Source organism: Lygodium microphyllum, chromosome 10, assembly GCF_053477565.2.
Source record: "Lygodium microphyllum isolate KBCC chromosome 10, Lygodium_microphyllum_v1.1.10, whole genome shotgun sequence".
NCBI classification, from domain to species: Eukaryota; Viridiplantae; Streptophyta; class Polypodiopsida; order Schizaeales; family Lygodiaceae; genus Lygodium; species Lygodium microphyllum.
The window spans coordinates 79,877,671-79,900,393 of record NC_141144.1 but is presented as its reverse complement, the minus strand read 5'-3'; the positions used below and the strand labels follow the sequence as shown (position 1 = coordinate 79,900,393).

At 43.7% G+C, this 22,723-nt stretch overlaps 1 protein-coding gene across 2 annotated transcripts in view; it reads right to left on the bottom strand.

Annotated features, from left to right (window-relative positions):
- Positions 1 to 22,723, bottom strand: part of SRFR1 (Tetratricopeptide repeat (TPR)-like superfamily protein) — a 154,997-nt gene that overhangs the window by 112,317 nt on the left and 19,957 nt on the right. The window contains exon 2 of one of the 2 annotated variants that reach the window (XM_087686474.1): positions 987 to 1,096. In XM_087686474.1, the coding sequence (XP_087542600.1) occupies positions 987 to 1,096 (110 nt within the window). Of the gene's footprint in view, positions 1 to 986; positions 1,097 to 22,723 lie in introns of those variants that run through there. The other variant, XM_087686475.1, reaches the window with a different exon arrangement.

The window sequence follows — 22,723 nt, the reverse complement described above, 5'->3', positions numbered from 1 at the left end:
GGATCATGTGTAGGGCAAGTCCAGGGCTCGTCAGGAACTCCGTAGTCATTTCATGCATACCTGGGGGGGCCAGGACCTTTTTTTTGTGATGCATACAAGCAGCCCGAGATGGCGATACACCCCCCTACATGGCTTCTTGCCCCCATCCCCCCCAGACCGCCTTGAGAGGCTTGTATTCATGATGTATTTGTAACTTTGCATCAGATCCAACTAGTCTGTTAAGCATGAGCACTCCGTTGTAATCAGTTTTTTTGAGTAATATAATCAGCCACATTTTATTTGCAAAAAAAAAAAGGTAGCACAAAAAACAATTAGTCTATGGCCTAACTCAATAGCCTGTGAAGCTCAGAGTGACAATGAATGCTCAATAAGCCCTATTTCCAGCTTTTTAGCAGGCCTCTGCAGGTCTAAAATGTCATCAGTCTGTAACTTATTTCAGTCAACTTATTCTGTGGACAACTGCAAGACATCCAATATCCTGAAGTCCTGACTACACATCCAATTTCCTGAAAGTCCTGACTATTTCCAGGGCCAAGCAAGCATTTTGTGGTTGGGGGGGGTTGCAGGGAAACAATCAATGTTTAGACACTTTCCTGTCAAACCACAAGCATCCTTTTGCTTGTCCTATGTTTCAAAAGAAGTAACGCTGGCATTGTGATCTAATGATTATGGCTAAGATACCAGAACTATGGACAATCAGGCTAAACAGAAAGAGTTCTACAACTGCATAGGATTCAAAAGGAAAGTTTCAACAAAGAAAGTTGTAGAAGGTACAATCCAAAAGTCAGCACAATCCACTCTCAGAGAAAGGTTTTGACATACAGATTTTCACACTGTCTCCCATTTCTATTCACAAATTGATAGATATCTATCTTGTCTTTCAGAAAAGAGTTTTGGTTTGGTTGGTTGGAATTTGAGGGGCACATCAGTTATTGTATCCAAGTCAGAAAATTAACATCCACATATTAGGACACGAGCAAGCTTACCTTTCTGGATAAATGCTCGAAAAGCTGTAGGAGAAAGCTTTAATGCTTTGTCACAATCCTTTATCGCATGCTTGTGCAAGTCCAGCTTATTGTGACAAAATGCTCGATTGCTGCACCACACCAACATGTCATTCAAAGCATGCAAACCATAGCACTTTTTCTTTTTGGTGTAAAAAACCATCATTAGCAACTCTCACCACATCAACATGTCATCCATAACATGCAAAACATAGGAATTCCTGTTAACAAACCACAAAAATCACTACTTGGAGACTTCAGCAAACACACTTTACAAAGCCCTGCCATGGAATTGGACAGCACATGAACTTCTTTATTTCTAGCTTTCGCTATGACTCTCTCGTGTTGAAATAGTGTCCATATCCACTTGGAGCATGTTAAACTTTTTATTTGAGCAGTCCACAGTTCACCCACTTTTGGCACATTGCCGCCCTAGAGTGGCATCCTATCATGTACATAAACCACCCAAATATTGTTCCCTCCAACTGTAAAGCAGCCTCAATCCAGAAAATGAAAGATGGCCATGCCTCTAATTCCAAAGCATGGGAATGTTGAGTGTCATGGGGACATGAACTTTTAACTTATTGCTTTGGCAGCATGTTGATAGCTAGTCCCTCACCTCATAGACCAAGATTGTCCCTCACCCATGCCCCCCGTGTTATGTCCCTGGATATTTGGATGGGAGCTAGTAGCATTGGTCATGGTGGTTAGGGTTTAGGGCAATGAAGTCATATTTATAGGACTCAAGGCCCTATTGAGCATATTCATTGTGTGATCACCACTCTTGGACTTTTTGCCCGTTGGCCAACGCACCCGTACACCAAGATGTGGTGGGCTGGTGGTATGGGACGCCAACCCTTGGGATGTGATCATGACCCGGAGTACTGCTAGCTCTCATGCTCTAGGGTGAGCCCATTTGGCTCTGTGGCTAGGAGGGGAGTTTGATGTCCAATCCCTTTTATTGTGAGTTTGGCTTGCTTCGAGTCTCATGTGCAAGTTGGACCCTAGGGGGACAATACATTGGTATTAGGGCGTCAACCTGCAATTGGGTGCGAGATCCAATGATGTACATAAAACCACTTTTGCTCACGCAACCCTAATGGTTCATGCCTAACAAGTACGCCTTTATCTCATTAAGGGTGGTATGGGACACTATTGGCGAGAGGGGCATACACGAGGGACACGTGTTGCATGTGGTGGGTATGAAAGCAACGCACGTTTCTTGCTTTATACTCGTCCTCGAGTTTTTTGTTGCAGCGATGCTTGTATGCAAGGATTTTCAATGGTTTTGACAATCCTCGTCGCCCGAATAAGTATCAAATTTTTAATCGACACTGTAGTGTTAGCATTAATTTTGATGCTAATATTAAGATTATTGTTACTGTAAACATAACTGTCAAAAGTTGATGTTGAGTCGTGGAAAGAGAGAGACTACTCAGTTTTTGGCCAATCCAAGAAAGAGAAAGACTTACTAGCCAGTCGAGGAGAATGAAAGAGGCACAATAGAGAGACAAAGGTGGAGAGAAATGATTATTTCCCCTCCCATCTGAGCATTGGAGTCATCTCATTGATTGCTATGCAGCTTGAGATTGCACTCGACATATCAATCTTAATTTTGAGCTTCAAGAGTTTTCCATTAAGGAAAGGGGGATCTAATGGTCAAGTTAGCCGAATATCCGTGGTTACTTGCCGAGTTTTCCATTATTGGCTCCCCGAAGTCAGGTCACGTTCTTCTTGAACAAGTTGCCCGGCAAATACTTCCATTTTATCCACACATTATCTTACTCCCTAGATTGCCAACCTTCTACAAGTTTGAGTATTAGTTCTTGCATTACACGAGGCTGCATGATCAAGTCCACAAGAAGTCCTCCACACACACCCATTCAGAGGGGCGAGGGTTAGTTGTCTCTTCTTTGAGAGGAAAACCACCAATGGCAAGATCTCGCAAGATGTGAAGGCAAGCCAAAACAAGCACGACCCCACTTCCTCAAAGGAAACCAAAGAAACACAACCCTATTGGCAATAACTACCTAAGAAAAATAGGTTTTGCACACACTCCCAAAGATCGGGCCATGTGGACGAGGAGTGTCGTGCCAAGGCCCAAGGTCTTCCTCCTAGAAAGCCACCATAGACTGTTGCGACTACCTCCACTCCAACTAGCAAGTCCAAATGCGGCTACACCTCCCGTTACTACACCATCTGTCCCAACGGCTACTAGATATGTGGCACGCGGACAATCTCAACAATCTATCTCCTTCACTACTCCTGAAGGATTGGCTAATTGGCATGCTAGATACTCACCTATTACAGTTTACGCATCCATTCCTAGGGCATCCGCTACACCTAGAATCACTTCCCTACCTCGCCGTACACAATGATGACCACATACTTAACCTTTCCCTTTTTAGACTTCCGCTACATAGTTACATCTCATTGCATTACACTAGCTTTAATTTCTTTTATTTTCATATTTGTTTTTTTAAGTATCTCACAACTCACCTTTGTGCTTGTAGATTTTCTTTAATCTCTTTTACAAGGTTTTGTATTTCAGTGTAGGGCTAACGTACAAGCCTGCACCAGCCCTTTTTGAGCTGTTGTGACAGAAGATGTGTATCGTTCCTTTCATGGTTCCATCTACTTGGAGTTTTACTCTTCTACAAACATGGAGGCTTTCCCTCCCTCGGCGGATCATGCAACATCTCTCTTGATGCTATCATGGCAGTGCTTTCTATCCTCGCTCTTCCAGTAGAGATGCTTCATCATCTTCATCCACATGGTTCTCGAGACTACATCTTCAGGCTCCTCTTCCTTCTGACATCAACATCCAAGTTGAGAGGAGGTTCCTATCCTTCTTGGTATTCTACAAGTTTCAGCACTTATCTTTGACATCGGCCTTTTCCCCTGTTGTACCTTCCCCTATGCGTTGCATACTTACATACTCATTGCATTACACTAGCTTTGCTTTCTTTTATTTTCATATTTGTTTTTTGGAGTAATTCACTACTCACCTCACTCTAATGGGCTGTTAATGAACCCTTCCCTAAGTAAAAAAGTATCAATTTTGACATATCAAGCTTGTGGAGCTTGTTTCAAACCATGCATACCCACTGTTCGGATCCTTTACCTGCAAAAAACATGGGCTATTCAACACACACTTCTTCCTAAAGTTCCCCATGTAAAAATGCAGTTTAAATATCAAGCTGGTACACAATCAAACCATAATGGGTAGCCAATGCAACCGTCCACCTCATAGTGGTTATACAGGATGTAGGAGCAAATGTCTCCTCATAATCAACGCCTTTCTTTTGCACATAGCCTTTTGCCACAAGCTTGGCCTTGTATTTATCAGTGGATCCATCCACTTTTCGTTTCAGCTTATAGACCCATTTAGTATCAATGGCTTTCTTTCCAACAGGCAATGTAACTAAATCCCATGTTTGATTCTTTATGATAGAATCATATTCAGCTTGCATTGCTGCCATCCAATGCATACTCTGTTGTGCATCCTCAAAAGAATCCTTATCATCATCACATGTGTTTGCTGCCATAACAAACTCCATAGCATTAGCATGATCATGCAAACCTGTTTGTCTTCGAGTACGACCAACAAGAGGAGCATCCAAATGACTATCTTGTAGAGTTTGCAAGTACCATTTAGGTATATATCTAGCCTCCTGATTATGTACATATTCTTTATGAACCTCATGTTCAACATCTTGCTGCTGAATTTCTGCATTATTTAATGGAGCAGCTAGCTGAACATTTTGTTCATTTAATGAAGCTCCAACTATATCATCAAAAGAAATAGACAACAAACCTTCAAACACATCTTTTGCAGCCTGATATATGTCATAACAAGCAAGAGATAATTCTGATTTTTCATCAAAAATCACATCTCTATTGACAAAAACTTTCGTGGAAACAAGATTGTACAATCTGTACCCTTTGCTTTCACTACTGCACCCCACAAATATGCACTTGGCATCCTTATTGTGCAACTTCTCTCTCAATACTTTGGGAATATGAGCATAAGCAAGACACCCAAAAGTACCAAAGTGACCAACTGAAGGTTTACAATTGTTCCAAGCTGCAAAATGCATTATATCTTTCAATGCCTTAGTAGGGCACCTATTCAAAACATAACAAGCACACATAGCTGCTTCCATCCAAAATCCATGTGGCAATTTTTTAGCTTTCAGCATACATTTGGCCATCTCTATGAGTGACCCATTCTTCATTTCTGCAACCCCATTTCTGCAACCCCATTCTTCCTTTCTACAATGCCTTTTCGCTTCAAAAAATTATTCAACAAGAAAGACATATATTCCCCTTCTCGGTCCAAGAACGAAGAGCCTTAACCCCGACAGCCAGATTGATTTTTCACTAAGTGTAGTAAATGCCAAAAATGCATCATACACTTTTGACTTTTTAACCAATGAATAAACCCAACAAAAACGTGTAAAGTCATCAATGGAGGTGATGAAGGTATAACATCCACCCAATGACTTTGCCTGCATGGGCCCACATACATCTGAATGCACAATTTGCAACCTCATTGTAGCTTTAAAAGCAACATTACGAGAAAAAGAAAATTATTTTCAAAATGCATCCCTTACAAATGTGCTCAAGAGGTCTCTCCAAAAGAGGTAAGCCTTCCAACATCTAAGGACACTGCATAAGCATCAAACTGCCATAGTTCGCATGTCCCATGCGAGCATGCCATAACTTTGCATATGACATAGCAAGAGTAATAGTAGATACCAAATAAACTGACTCGTCAACCGAATGAGCATCCAACTCATAAAGTCCATGACATAATGTGCTAGTGAGTACCAAAGTCAAGAATTCCTTATCCCTAACCATGCATTTATCATCATCAAAAGTGCCTTGTATTTCACATTTTGCTAAACAAAAAATGAAGAGCAATCTCTTCTTTATCCCTAGAACATATAAAGCATCTACAAATGAAGAGTAGAGCCATCAATGGTTTTCAAGGCAATCTTTCCAATACCTCTAACAAGATAAGATGCATTGTTGGCACATTCAATTGATTTGCCAACATGGGCTGCAACAACAAAGGTAAACACATCCTTGCGAGCTATAATGTGCTTAGAAGCACCACTATCAAAGAGCCAAGTGCTAGCATCCTCTTTAGAGCTGAATGCTCTATCTGCCCAAGAAGAATCATAACTGCAAGTACAAAAACAGTAGTCACAGTCAATGATGCACAACACGAACTTTGTGGTAGTAGTAGTAGAAGGTGCATCTGAAACTAACATCCTAGTCTTCTCCTTTTCTCCTTGGCAATACGTTTCTTGCATTCTATGATATAATGACCTCACTTTTTACAATAATGACACTTGCCCTTTTTGGCTTGTGTATCCCCCTGCTTCTTGTTTTTCTGTGAAGTTCTTGAACTCGCTATATGGAGGTTCAAGTGAGGCTCTTGCAGCTTTAGAGAGGGGTTCGAAGACAAAGAAGTCGAAAGCCCAGTGTTACCACTGTGGCAAGAAATGTCATTTAAGGAAGGATTGCAAAGAGTTAGCGGCTTCTAGGAAGAAAAAGGAGCCGAAGACGACATGGGATGTGGACTCCTCTGACAAGTCATTATCTGCCTTAGATTTCGACTCAGCTCCTCCGACCCCAGTGAAGTACCAAGCGTGGAAGGAATCTTCTTCTTCGGATCGTAGGGAGGGCTTAGTGGCCCCTTCCTCAGCTGCTTTCTAGTGGTGGTGATGAGATCATCCCTCACGACTCTCTAATGCCAGAGAGGGAGTTTGAGGGAGTGGTGAGATGGGGCAACCGTGCCTCATCTTTATTTCTATACAGATGCACAGGATCGAGAGAGGGACATCCCTGACGCATCGACCAAAGTCTGGCAGGTACAAATCTTGGAGCTAGGATTGACATCCAGGTTCATGATGGGCTGGTTACTTGACAGAGAGCGGGTAGCTTTCGTCTGGAGCTCATATGAGGAGACACTTGGGCAGTCTGGCCAAAGAAGGAGAATCCACGGTCATTTCTGCCCTGCGGCATTGGTGACAGGTTGGTCACGTATGCTACATCAGAGGCATTGTTGGCAGACATTGAGAGCTGCTATGATCTTCTCTATCTTCAGGAGCTGATACACTTGACATCGACATCAGGTTCTCTTCGAGGCACCTTGGTGGTGGCTTGCGTACCCACTACTTGGATATCCATGGTTCTACTCTGGTGGACATTGCTGTATATACTATGATGCGACATTATCATTGTATATTGTATTGTATCAGATCACCCATGATCTGAGAGAGGGTGTTAGCAGATTAGTCAGCTCATGGTTGAGTCTATACTTGTGGTACAGTAGACTGGGCTCAGAGATTATTTAGGCATTTTATTTGCCATTGTTTATTGTGGTTTAGGCATTATTTGCAACCAGTCGGCCAGCATTGAATGATGGCCGACCAGTCATATTTTAGGCATTTATTTGGCCTATTTATTGTCAGTCTCCCTCCTCCACATTCATTCATCACTTGATAGTTTCTAGGGAGAGGGAGCAGGTGCCAGTGCCTCCACAACTGGTGACTCACATTGTATCAGTACTATCTCATGTCTTGGTATATGGATTCCATTTCCCGAGCATACATCTGAGTTCTCATCTGTATTGTGTTATCTCTTTCTTTTCTTTTATCTTGTGTTCAGCAATTTATTTCAGCACATGTTTATGCTTCCATTGTTGCACCACTTCTGACACAAGCACATTCTTCATCATGAAGGACCACAAAGAATAGTTGTTGCCATCCAACCTATCCTCTTTTGATACACAAGTAAAGACATCACTCTATCCTTGATTTCCCATGATAAATGTCACTCTTCCAAATGCACAAGAGTGATAACAAATGCTGGCCTGACCTAGAAATCTGCAAATTTCCAGAAATTACAGAAAATGCCAAGCTATAATCAACTAAATCGTGTCACACTTGACCACTATTGCCTCAATGTGCTGAAATTTTTCGGATTTCAGCAAGCAACGCGCTTCCCAATGCAATAAGAGTGCTCAGCAGCACTAAAAACACAAAAGCCCCAAAATTTGATTGTCCCAAATGTCTGCAAATTTTTGCAATCTATGCACTGAAGCACTTGCTGCAGCAGAAATTGACCTTTCCTTGCAAAAAGCCCTTTGCTTTGGCTCTGATATTCTAAATGAAATAATAAAATATACCTATGGCAGTTGAAGACGAGCCAGAAGGATGCTTACATGGTTGTCGACTGTAGACTTACTCTGCAAGAACCAAGGTGAGTGACATGGCAGGGCAGAGGCGTCGTAGACAGCTGGCGGAGCTGCCCACTTGCGCGTTGAGCTGCTAATGGCAGGTGGAGCCTCTGTGGTGGGCGGAGCTACTAGAGGAGGGCGGACTGCAAGCAACGCAGTCTACAAAAACTAGCTGGCATCATCAAGTAGAGGCTGGTGCAGCTGCCTGTGGAGCTGGCAGCTGGCAAAGATACACAGCTAGGAGCTGCGGGCTGCAGCGTGCCAACCTCGCTGAGCTTAGGCTAAGCTGCAGGGTGGCCAAGGTGGCTCTCTGCTCTAATACCACTTGTTGGAGAATAGCAACAGCTCATCTTGGGAGAATATGCACCATAGTAGTAAGGGAGTGTGGTCACTACTCAACACTCGATTGATTGCAAGTGAGATACCAAAGTACAAAGTACAACCCATAGACTTTAGGATTGTGTAAGTGACTTAAAGTGCATTCACACACAAATGTGTGTAATGTGCAGTAAGTGAGCAAAATGTGTGACACAAATACACAGATGAGGAATAATGTTACTACGGGAAAAAACCTCTCTTACAGAGAGTAAAAAGTGCCCCAATGTCCTACGTGCGGATCAACGGCACTCCTATGTGAGCATAGGCGTGAGTAAAACCCAACACATCCACCTTTGTAAAGCCTGGTAGGCCACTGGGCAACCAACCTACACCCTTTTTCCAATGCCCTGTCATCTTTAGGGTTGTTAACTTTTTTGCAAGAGAGCTACAAAGGCAGAAAGCAATAAGCAACAAGCATACACAAAAAGAAGCAACATGTGTCAAAAGAAGTGAAAAACGAAATACGTACAAGGATCAAGGAGAGCCCCAAAGTAATGGGCTGAAGATACACTGACCGTGTCCAACTGGCAGAATTCGAAGCGTGGAGTAAAAAGTGCTCATTAAGAGAGAAAAAAGACAAAAATAACATAAAGGCGTTGGATAAAAAGCGCTCGTCAAGAGATAAAAAAGAAAAAAATAACATGAAGGCGTCGGGCGCTCCAAAAAAATCAAGAATTAAAATCAATATCGAGAACACGCGAGTGGAATGAGTTAGGATGTGTAGACAGGTCACAAGACTCTACAAGCAGGCATGAAGAGACCACGAGCGGTGGGCATCCTTGAAACGTAGACCCAACGACGGAGACCGACTCTTTGTGTGAGAAAGATAACACAGCAAGAACTGCAAAACTTATGGTAGCATGCATCGACGGAATCGTCAGAGCTTGGGAGCTCTCAACAAACATCTAGACTACATGCAGTAAGTTCCCTTGCATCGACTATTCTTGGGTTATCTTCTTACTTGACAGGTTGTGAATTCTCATCGGCGACAAGTTAAGTGAGGGAGACGAGATGGTAAGAAACCTCATGGGGTGAGAGTGTCAAAGTGCAACAATGCGGAAGCATAGGACTAAGACTGTGAGAGAGTGAACACAGAGAGAAAAGAGAGAGAGACAAGAAGACAGTGAAATGAAGAAAATCTGCAGTGTAGTATGCTGTACAGAAGTGCAGAAATGTACACGGGTGTAGAGAAAATATCTGTGTGTGTATCCGCCTTGCGGACCTCGATCTCCGTTAGCCCGTGTGCTGTCAGTCACAGCAGACTATCTCTGCCAGATCTCAAGATCCAAGATAATCAAAGTGCTGGACTGGAATTGCTATAAATAGCAGAAAATAATACAAGAAAATAGGCAGAATCAGGTCGGCTGCATTTAATGCAGCCGACTGTACAGAAAACCTGGCCAACTGCTCAAAAATCCTGTTTGATCGCTGTTGTGCCACGCGGCACCTCTTGCCTTGTCTGTACTGCCTGCCGTCCAAGGAATGACTCTCTAACGCCCCCTCTGAGATCTTGGACAGGGCAGAAGACTGAGGGATCTGGTATGTCGCCGAAGAAGAGCCTGGGGAAGCGCCTTCGTAAACAAATCTACAAGATTATCCTCCATCTTGCAGTACTCCACATCAATGGTCCCATCCAGAAGCTTCTCCCGAATGAAGTAATACTAGATCTCAATATGCTTCGTCCGGGCATATAATATAGGATTCTGTATCAAGGCAACGCAACTCTCATTGTCGCGCCGCAAAAGAGTAGAATGAGTCTAGGGGCAACCAAGCTCGCCAACAATCTCCGAAGCCACACAACCTCACATGTGGTGGAAGACGCGGCCCGATACTCCGCCTCAGTAGAAGAAAGGGCTATCGTGGGCTACTTCTTGCTACTCCAAGAGATAACACCTGTACCCAAGGTAAAACTGTAGGCTGTAGTAGACCGCCAGTGGTCCACATCACTAGCCCAATCCGAGTCGCTCCAACCTACAAGAACAAGATCTGAAGCATCTGTACCTACTGGATACGAAATCCCTAAGTCAGAGGTCCCCCTCAAATACCGAAGAATCCTCAGGGCAGCCTACCAATGCACCTATTTGAGTTCACTCATGAATCCCGCCAAAAGACCCATAGCAAAACAAAGATCAACACGAGTGTTGATTAACCAAATCAAGGATCCAATCAACTGGCGGTAGCGGAAGGATCCGTCAAGGGAGAATCTGAATGTGAAGTGGCCTTCCAGTTCAGATCCATAGGAGTGGAAATGGTTGACAAGTCTCCATCGCAAAAGTCACCAAGATCTCCTGAATGTATCTCTGCTAAGAGATGAAAATCCCCCTCTGAGATTGATAAATCTCGTGACCCAAGAAGAAATGAAGCAGCCCCAAATCCGTCATCTTGAACATCTAATGTAAAGCTGTCTTGGTCTCTTGGACCTTCTGTGCATGATCCCCTACAACATACAATACAAACAACACACGACCAGCCTTGACAGTGTGCACATAAAGTTGCGGATCGGCCTTGGAGCGCCGATATCCCAACTTTGACTGAAGAAACGAGTTAATCTTCTCATTCCATGCACGTGGAGCCTGCTGAGGCCATACAAGGCCTTCTTCAACCTGTAAACTTTCCCATCCGAGGATCCGAAGCCAAGAGGCGGCTCTACATAGATCTCCTCCTACAAGTCATCATTGAGAAAGGCCGACTTCACATCCAACTGATAGACAGGCCAGCCAAGGCAAGAACAGCTCGAATAGTCGCCATACAAGCAGTGGGGGCAAAAGCAGCACGGAAGTCAAGGCCTAGGCGTTGAGCAAAACCTTTAGGAACAAGGCGAGCCTTGTGCTTGTCCAAAGAACCACCACTAAGGTACTTGGTCTTGAAGACCCACTTGATGCCAATCACCTTCTTGTGACAAGGACGAGGCAGAAGGTACCAAGTGCCATTCCTCTCAATAGCCTCCAACTCGACTTCCATAGCCTTCCACCAAGGATCAAACTACAAAGCCTTCTTCACCGAAGTGGACTCACAATCCTGCATAACACGGGTCATCAAACAATAGTTAGAGCAAACAAGCTCTGTAGAATGTGCATGATTCCTCTGTGACCTCCACGGTCCATCCCGCAGTTTCCACTTCTCAGGGGCCCCCTCGATCCCTGAATCTCGGAGTGTGTCACGGGTCCAACGAGGAGGAGACCGGATCTCTCCCCGTCGCTCTCCATCTGCTGAAAACTCGGGTACATCCACCGGCAGAAGCTCCACTAGGGTGGCCGATGGAAGAGACGACTCTAAATCAGAAAAAGAATCTCCATCAAGGGGCTCTGGCTCCAAAGGAACTATCTCAGGAGCCCAACTCTCCTAGGTCTCCAAGGGTGGGATGCTCCTCACCCCCCTCTATGATCGGAACTTCCACGAACTGCACATCGCGGCTCGTATAGACATCCCGCTTAACGGGATCAAACAAATGATAATCTTGGGACTGGGAGTTGTAGCCAACAAAAACCTGTCATCAGAAAGCCGCCTCAAACTTGTCACACTACGTCTTTGGGATGTGCACATACACATCACACCCAAAGATCCTGAAATAAGAGACATCACGCTTAGTCCCAAAGTAAGCCTCAAAAGGTGTCATCCTATCAACAGCTGAAGTGGGGGATCGATTGAGGATGTGAACTGTGGTAGCCACTGCCTCGGCCCACAAAAACTGAGGTGTCTGTCAGTGCTCCATTATGGTGCACGCCTTCTCGATCACACTTTGGTTCTTCCACTCCAAAATGCCATTCTCTTGAGGAGTGTCGGTGTTAGCAAACTCTTGGAGAATGCCCCTATTTGCACAAAAATGAGCAAACTCATTAGCCACAAATTCACCACCCTTGTCTGAGCGCAAGGTCTTCAATCGCCGGCCCAAACGGTTCTCCTCAAAGAGAAGCCAATCCTTGAAGTGGAAGAAAGCCTTCGACTTTAATGTCAAGAAATAGACCCATGTCATCCTGCTGTAGTCATCTACGATCAACATGAAATACAAGCTCCCCTTCAGGGAGTCGGTCCTCATCGGGCCACAAAGATCCGTAGATACAAGCTCCATAGGTAAAGTAGACCGCCTTGAAGCTTTGTTGGGAATCGCATCTTGATGCAATTTCCCACGAATGCAGGAGACACATGGCTAATGGCTCACCACTATGTCTGGACAAACGATCCTTGCAACGCCTTCCGAAGGTACTCATAGTTCAAGTGGCCAAACCCAGCATGCCATAGCTTGGATTGTGTCTGAGAGGTAAGAAGAAGAGAGGTAAGAGCTGTAGAAGACTTCAATTTGTAGATGTCATTCTCCTCATACCCTGCAAAGAGAAACTTCCCCGATCCACGATCAAGGACTTGAACAGCATCACTATCAAACTCCACCAAGAGGCCAAGAGAACAAATCTTATGGACCAAAAGCAAATGATACCCCAAGCATGGCACATGCAACACCTCCGAAGTATGGGTATCACCACGTCCATTTGGAATCAGCTGCATCTCACCCCGCGCAGCAATAGACATAGAAGAGCTGTCTCCAATGAGAATCTGACCACGCGTCGCAAATGGGCAACACCAACAGGAGGAGTAGTCGTGCTGTGAGGCACCACTGTCCACGATCCACTCTCGAGCCTGGGGAGCTGTCATCGCAGCATCAAAAGTCTTCAATGCTTGGTACATGCAACACCTCGGATGTATGGATACCACCACGTCCATCTAGAATCAGCTGCATCTCACCCTACGCAGCAATAGACACAAAAGAGCTGTCTCCAATGAGAATCTTCCCACGCGAAGGCCGCAAATGGGTAACACCAATGGGAGAAGGAGTCATGTGCCGTGAGGCACCACTGTCCACGATCCACTCTCAAGCCTAGGGAGATGTCATTGCAACATCAGAAGTCTTCGGTATGGAGTCCTCAATGACCACTAAATGTAGAAAAGCAGCAGATGAGGGTGCAGCCATCGCTCCAGAATCCTTCAGGTCCTTCTTAGTGTCCTTGTCTTTGTCGGGGCAGTCCTTCTCCCAATGACCGGTCTTACCACAAAAATGACAAGTTGATTCCTTCTCCTTGACCTTCTTGGATTTGTTGTCCTCCTTCTTCTTCTTTTGGTCCTTCCCCTTCTTCTGAGAGGCTTGACCAACCAAAGCCTCCGACTTGGAAGCATTCTGTCCCTTCAACTTTTCCTCTTAGTCCAAGACCATAGGAACCAACTCTTCCCACCAAAGTGTCGACTCCCACCCTAATGCAATAAGAGCGGAATAAAAGATACCAAATCGTGGCGGCAACTGGGACAATAAAGTGATCACCATGTCTTTGAAGGAAATAGACTTCCCCACATTTTGAACCTGCATCTGAAGCTGTCGAAGCTTGTTGATGTGTTTCCGAAGCGAAGAAGACTTATTCACGGACAAGGTCTGCATCTGCACCTCCAAAGAAACCCTCTTTATCAGGATTATCCAGTTATACATCTGGTCGATCTCCAACCATATCTCTTGAGCCATCATCAAGTGCTCAATGTGAGCTATCATGGCTGTAGTACAAGATAGAAAAAAAAAAAACAAAACCTAGCATTCAATTTGTCCCAATGAGATTGGGCCTTGGTCAACTCCGCACGAGCATTGGAAGAGAGTTTGGACTCATCTCTTACCGAGGGCCTGTTAATCTCCTCTATCTCAAGCTCTGCCAAATCATAAGACTCCAGAATGGCCAACATCATCACCCGCTAAATGCGGTAATTGTCACCATCAAGCTTCTGATCTGATGGAAGAGCCGGTAGGACAGGCACCTTCCTGTCCATGATCGCCTGGAACTCCAAATCAGTCTCTGTAGACATATTCACCTGCAATGCCTACACAAACACAAAATCAGCCCCCTCTGACTGTGTAAACACAGCCTGTTAGGGCTCTTTCCTCCGCTTCCCGAACCTTCTTTAGCTACCGGAGGAAATGAAAAGATAAAATCTGCAGTGGAAGGCCTCAAACACAACCTTCCTCCCCTTCAAACAGCAATAACCTACAGCAACTTCACCAGTTGGACTCCTTTCCCACACGCCAACACTCGCTTCAGCCTTGTTCCGATGCGTGGCGCTCCCGCTCGCCCTCGAATGCTGAAAACGCAGCCTTGTATCACGCTGAAATCTCCTCTTTAGGTAGGTTCTTCAATCAATTAGTCCGATTTCACCGCTTTGATACCATATCAAAGTGCAGCGATGCGGAAGTGTAGGACTAAGACTGAGAGAGAGTGAACACAGAGAGAAGGAGACAGTGAAACGTAGAAAATCTGCAGTGTAGTATGTTGTATAGGAGTGCAAAAATATACACGGGTGCAAAGAAAATATCTGCGTGTGTCTCTGCCTTGAGGACCTCAATCTCCGTCAACCCGCGTGCCATCAGTCACAGAAGGCTATCTCTGTCAGATCTCAAGATCCAAGATAATCAAAGTGCTCAACTAGAACTACTATAAATAGCAGAAAATAACACGAGAAAATAGGCAGAATCAGGTTGGCTGCATTTAAAGCAATCGACTGCACAGAAAACCTGACTGACTGCTCAAAAATCCTGTGCGACTGTTGTTGTGCCACGTGGCACCTACACCTGCTGATGTGGCACCTACACTGTCCATACTACTTGTTGTCCAGGGAATGACTCTGTAACAGAGATATCGTGAGTAGACTTGGCTTGAGGAAGCACATGACTCATGTGCGTCTTTCCGTCTAGATCCAGCACAGGCAAAGCAACCCTACATTTTGGTTCCATTGCCAAGACACAATGGAATCCCTCTTGACGAGTCTCCAACCATAGACAACGAGCGGAATAAGCCCAATCCAAGCAAAATGGGCTTTCTCGCCATGACTAGTTCGATGTGAAAATCTCGTGCGTCGTAGTTAGGATGGCCGGGTTGGAAGGGAATCAATCCGTGGAATGCGCATGTGTTTTTGTTATCATAAGATAGGCTTGGATTACTCAAATTTTGTTGGATTAGGGCAAAACCATTTTTATTCAAAAAAAAATTAGAAAAAACCAAAAACACAAACTATTCTCACTTGTCTGTAGCCACCATATCCTGCATTCTTGGCAACAACAAGTGATCCATCACTTGAATGTGCTTCATGGGCTAAAAAGCCACAAAAATTGCAGGTTTCCACTCTGACTTACTAATCTCCATCAATTTTTACCATAGGGAGAACAAGAAGTGCCTACTTAGCCACTAAGAGCATCAAGGGGAGAGAGGGCACCTGTTTTTTCGTCGCTCCATTTTTTAATTAAAAGATGGATTGTGGCACTTGTTGGCATTACCAAGGGGGAGGCAAGAGGGCAGCAAGATGAACAATTTTGATGCCTTCCATCACTTCAATCCACACAGAAAATGATGCAGTAATGAAGAGATCAAATTCTAGTATTTCTCTCTCCTCTCTCCTCTTGTTTTTCCATGGTTGATTCTATGAGAGAAGGGGGTGGGGGGGAAGGCAACTAAGCTTAAGCACTTGCAAGTGCTAACATTACACCACATTGACTCAAGACAAAGAATATCTTAATCCTACAAGGAACACCCAATAGGAACCCTTAGTACTTTGTCAAGACTCATTAGCCTCATTGAGACGCTTATCACCCAAGAGTATCCTGAAAACATGGCAGAAACGAGTTTAAATACCAACTCTTCTAGAGTTCGATGCAATGGAATTTCCTATGGATATCTAGAAGCTAATATCACTCTACGATCAACACACATGAGTTGAACATAGAGCAAGAGATGTGGAAGAGATCATGGCTGATGTAGAAGCCAAGAGGAAGCTTGGAAGGGATCTCATTAGGCAAGTTGCAAGGTTCATACAAAATCAAAGACTAGACAAGCAAAGAAAGGAGACAAAGTTAGGCCAAATCCAACGTATCTTGGATCTAGCAAGAGAAACCACTATAGGAGAGAAGATGGGCGAGACAAAAACACCTAATATAGACCTTAGCCCATCCAAACTCCTACTCAAAATACTGCTAGACCGAACTTCAATAGAAAAGGGTAGTGCTGCACTAGCTGCAACACTTTTGACCAGCTTAGAGGCAACACTTGAAAAATAACACCCAAACGAAGATACTGATTGTCACAAAGCAAGTTGACAAGTACAAGGCAGGGAATGACCCTTATAGCTTCATTGAACATTTCAAACAAGTCTGCGAGGCAAACAACCTCACCGATGCCAACAAGCAAGCTCAAGCTTTCGCATTGTGTCTTGGGGGAAAAAGGCCAGACTTGGTTCACAAGCCTCGATGACACACAAAAGAACTTCTTCGATACTCTCAAGAATTTGTTCATCAAGAGCTTCTCAAAGGCAGGGTACTCTAATAACCTAATCATCAAGCTCATGAATGTGAACCAGAAAGACAGAGGAAATCCAAGACTACGTCCTCATGTAAGAAGTCTCTATAAGAGCATCCCAAAACCTAAGAGACCCACGGCTAGGGCGGTGTCAACAGTATTTATCAATGGGATAAAAAATAACGAATTGTATAAGGCGTTGGCTAGCAACTCAAGTTAGCAACGAGATATTTTGGCTAATGCATTCGATGAAACCATAAGGATGGACAATCTACTAAAGGAAAAAAGCAGCAAAGCTACACAATCAACAAGAATTATCACTATCCATAGTGAAAGGTCCAACATTCGTAGCGAGCAAGCAACATCTAAAGCACAAGAAAAAGGCAAGAGTGTGGATTTCTCTTAGGAGATGTCTAACCTCAAGCTAGAGATATCAAGCTTCAAGACACCTTGTGAAGACCTACTAAAACAAACATTTAGTGTGTGCACTGCGGTGGCAATCATTTGCTAGTAAAGTGTCCTGAACCAAGACTTAGGACTTGTGCTAATTGTGGCACGTATGGGCATGAAGCTATCCATTGCAGGTTGTCTCGACACCTACCATACCAGCAACCTTATCAACCACAGTATCCAACAAATTGCCCATTCCAATTTGATCGAGGAGCTCCATTAGCTCTCCTAGCGCCCAATGAGCAAAGGCCAGTTGCACCAAGGGCAGCAGCCATTATTCCAACGCATACCTAGACCTCTAGCACCAAGCATCACTTTGCCATAAAACAATGCTCCGGTGCATTATGTAGAAGAACCACTCGAAGAGGAGCCTTATGTGAACCCCTATATCTCATATGATGAAGAGGGAAACTTGGTCCTTATGGACTACAGGCCCATCCCGATGATGAAATTGGGTGGAGGAAGAGAACAAGGGTCTAGAGGAATGCAATCACAAGAACTAGTGACATGTTGGCATTGCAGTCATCCTAGATACATTTCCTCCCGATGCCCTCAGAAAGAACAGACTAACAAAGACAAAGCCAAGTTGCGGTGCCTTGAGTGCAGCATAATACACTTGTATGCGGATTATTCTAGAAGAAAAGCATCAACAAGTGGCTTGAACATGCCATTAGTTCCCTTAAGACTATTTGGAATAGAGACTCTTGATGATGGCACAACGTCCATACCACTCAACGTGACGACTAGGGCACAAGCCAAATAAGCTGGAGTGTCAGTGCTTGGGCCTAACAATATGGATGTTTCATCTATTGGCAAAAAGAATAAAAAGAAAAGGAAGAAGAGAGCGGAAGGGAAGATTAATTTGAAGAGAAATAGCGCTACAACCTTAACATTAGGAAGGCAAGTACCTAATGCAAAACCCGAAACATCTGCACCAAAAACAGAAAAGAAGGAGAGTGCTAAGATAGGGGAGTATCCTGACCCGAGATATCAAATGGAGATCACAGAGAAAGTGAAGGGATGGGTCGAAGAGGCTCAAGCATACATTGGAAAATCTTTAACGGATCATGAAGACTATGAGATATCTAATATGGAGCCGCCCTCCTCACCAACCTACATACCACCAGCAACTAGCCAAGGGCAAGAACCTCATTTCTAGCCATATGAAACCACCTTGCCGCAGCTGACCTAGGGATGGAAACCCAACCACCCATACAATATGCCACCAATAAGATTGATGCAGGACTGTTGGCATTTCTTATGTCAACGCAAGTATCGTTGCCTTTAGGGCAATTAATGAGATAGAATGGGGGTTGTGGAATACTTTTAAGGCATGAGTTGAGAGACAAGAGAGAACTGTGGCAACCAAACAAAGCAAATAATGACACTCACATACCTAGTATGACACCATCTCCAATGGCAGGGTCACTGCAGATCAATGCTTTTTGGGAAGGGACCAAGATGCACATTGTCCTACCTATGATAGCGTTGTGGGAGACACGACATAAAAGGGCATTGTAGACACTGAGGCAGGAGTGAGTATTCTTAGTCATACAATACTACAAGCAACGAGAAGTCCACTTGTTGAAACTGCTAGATTTAATGTGACCTTGGCCAACAATACAAAGATTCGTCCGTTTGAAGTACTAAAGGATTAGCCAATCAAGATAGCCATAGTACAGTTTTCAATTAATTTCATTGTGATGACAAAAGTGGACTACGATATCTTATTAGAAAGACCATGGATGCAAAGTGCCCGTGTAATAGAGGACTTAGGTAACAAACTAATATTCTTTGGAAACATAAAGAAAGTAGTTTGAGTAGAGGCGGACACTTGGAAGACATCACCAGTTGACCTAGATGACATCTTAGCCATGCTCAAGGGAGAATCAAAGAGTAGCCCCAACTACGGTCCATTAACCAAATATATTCATTGTCCAGAAGATGAGCGGAATTGGATGCATGTGCTTGAAACCATCGACTTGCCGTTCTCACGATGAGGATGATTACAAGAGGGCTGTGGACAAGGCAAGCACCTTCAATGAGGGGGCTAAAGTCCATGCACTAAGGGATGCCTTGCCTACAATACCTCTATGCATGATGGCACGAAGCTCAAACACAAAACTATTGCCTATGACCTATCATATTTGAACAAAAAAATTAGAGCTACACAAGGTCCTTGAGTAGCTAACGAGAAAACTAGCCTGCAACCCTACAACCAACTTGAAACCTCTTAGAAATCTCATGGAAGAGACAAGGTGGAAATGGACTAGAATGCAGGATCTAAACCTACTATATAATTGGGCTGTCCTAAGGGGCAATGGGAACTTGCGAGACAATGAACTACTGGTAGAAGACAAGTCTTCTAAACGAGAGGATTCTGATGATGAATACATGGATTGTGACTCTGAGAATGATGATAGTGAGGGAGAAGTGAAAACCATAAACTATGACATTGACGGGCGAACAATCAAGCAAATAATGATGCACTCTAAGCCCAAAGACACTAATGCTTTCAGGATAGAAAAGGGGGTTATGAAAGTGGAATGTGACTGGACCTAGCTTGAGCATCTAGATGTGGTTGATTATGAGCAAGCAAGGTTAGCCCGACCTACATCCACAACCATATATGAAATAGGATCAGCATCTAGGCTCCAACTGGTGAGACTCCTTCCAACGAAGACTATGAATTCAACTCCGATTCTAAAATAAGCTCTAATATTGATCCTGAGGTTCCAAAACCCCCAGGACCCAACACACCAAGGGCAACCTCCCAATCCACCTAAGGTGCAGACGGTTGAAGGAGGAAGCAAGGAGGAAAACTAAGGATTCAGATGCCAAAAAGCAAAGAAAACTATAAGGCCTACCGAAACAATTCACGAAATTCAAAAAGGACAATACAATAGTGGTGTTACTAGGAGCGAAATGACAAGGCCAAACTAGTGAGCCCATCGAAGGACCTACCGAGGTTAAGGAAGTCAACTTGGCTAGTGAAGGTAAAAAACCCCGACCAGTATTCATAGCAAACGACTTTACCAAGGACGAGGAGACTAACCTCGTTAGTCTCTTAAAGGAATTCTTCGATGTGTTTGCATGGTCCATAGCCCGTGAGTAAACTTGGCTTGAGGGAGTGTATGACTAATATGCGTTTTTCCATCTAGATCCGGCACATAGGCGAAGTGACCCTATAGGCTTGACTACTTGGACTCCCTCGGTAGCTTTGACTAAGAACTTTAGGGTGTTGTGCTTAGATTTGTGGGGATCAACTAGGTTGCTCAGTTGGTACTCCTTATTTAGCATTGGACCGAAGACTTCTTCAATGACCATGATACAGAGCATTTATGGACCAAGGTCGCAATGGCTGGATAGGCACAACTTTTCTTGCACATGGATTTGTGACCCTAAACGTGGATTGTGGAGCCTAAGAGAATCTGCTATAGGATAGACTAGGTGTCACAGTGAACTAGGGTCGTATATGTCTTGTATTACATTACACTAAACACATTATCACTTTAAATTTTTTCACTTTCATATACATGACATATGCATAAATATCCTCACTATATAAAATACATAGTGCTTGTTTACACACATGACTATATGCCTAAGGAATTAAATCCAAAGTAGATGGACATGTTGCATTAATTAAACATACCCTTACAAAAAGGCAAGAGAAAGAAAAAATTGATACCATGAGTGCTATCACCATGAGACCCTCCCACAACCATTTCAACAGTAAAATTACAACACCATTTCAACAATAAAATTACATCACAATCTACACCATGGGTCAAGGTAGAGGGCATGGATATCTTTCTTAAGTGAGTTGAGTAGGGCATGCAACTACATTGTATGCCACCTATGTATAACTAGTCCATTAATAAGATTACATTCTACCTAACCATAATCTACACTCAATGGGATGTGAGAATGGAAAGAAATCAAAGTCTCAAAGTGCATTTCTATACAAAAGGAACACAAATAGCTATATTGATGAGACATTTTAGGACTTGTCCTTTTATACAAGTAGAAATGTTTGTCTTGTATTGTATGTCTTCCCTTTTAGGCTCACTTTCGGGTCTAAGAGGGGGTGTTGAGCTAAAACACGCTTTACAATTGATTAGCATTTTTTAAACAGTCCCAAAACACGCTTAATTAATGAGAAACACCAATAAAGTGCGCGTTTCGAGAGAGTTTCAATGGTCCCCAAAACTCTAATTTTTTGGGACACCCTTCAACATCTATAAATAGGCAAGCTTTCCACCATTCAACCTCATCCTTTTGTGCAGGTTTCTCACTCTACCATGCAGATTTCAGCAATCAGCCACCTATCCTTTGCTGTCCAACTATCATCAACAACTTCCATGGTTGTTTTAGCAAAGCAACAAAAGCTTTTCAGTGTTCCTTCAACCTTGTGATGAAACTCTAAAATTTCTCTCTCTACAACATTCTCTCTCATCCCCCAACCATCTCTCAAGTTATCTCACCATTTTCCAGCAATTTGAGCCATCAAAGAAAGAGATTTCAGTCAATCTATGCTATAAACCCTAATTTACATTAGAAATTAGGATTTGACAGTCACTTTACGATATGTACTCCGAATTGAGGGTCTAGGACTCAAAGTCCAATAGTTGAAATTGAGGAATTTCAAGGAGATTCAAGAGACGAGCCAACCAATATCAGATTTAGGGCTGAATTTGACTTTCAAGGAGCAAGGTGAAGGCTAATCCCCAAGCAAACCAAGGGGCGAATTGGTTTGAAGGCTTGCCAATCAGTTTTGACAAGAGACACTTGGATTAGCAAAGAAGATCAGAGGATCTCAGTTGTACTCCTTCCATTTGCAATAAGATTAAAAAATACCACAAGGGACACCAACTTTGGGACCAACTCGCTATCCATTGTCCAAGATTAAAGTGGTAATATTTGTTTTTTCAATTTATGTGAATTTCATACTTCTTGTAATTACTATTAAATCAAGTTAGTACCACCCTCTCTAGGAAAGATGGCTAGTTTCACCGTAAGTTTCAACCTGTTGACACAAATTCACGTTATATCCACCCCCTCTAAACCTACGCATCCTTTTGTTTTGTTTTTTGTTTTTGTTTTTTGAGCAGGGTGCCTAAGCAGACTCAAAGGCGGAACCCTGTGCCACTAGCTTATGATTTCGCTACTTCCTTCAAAGCCAAAGTTCTTGGAAGACTCCTCTCAATGAGTGGAGCGTGGGTAGGCACCTAGCACCCCAGTGCAGGGGTCCAGGTAGTGCTGGACTCTCACCAGCTAAAACCGCCGATCCCGGTGGGTTCCCTCAAAGGGATGCCATACCCCAA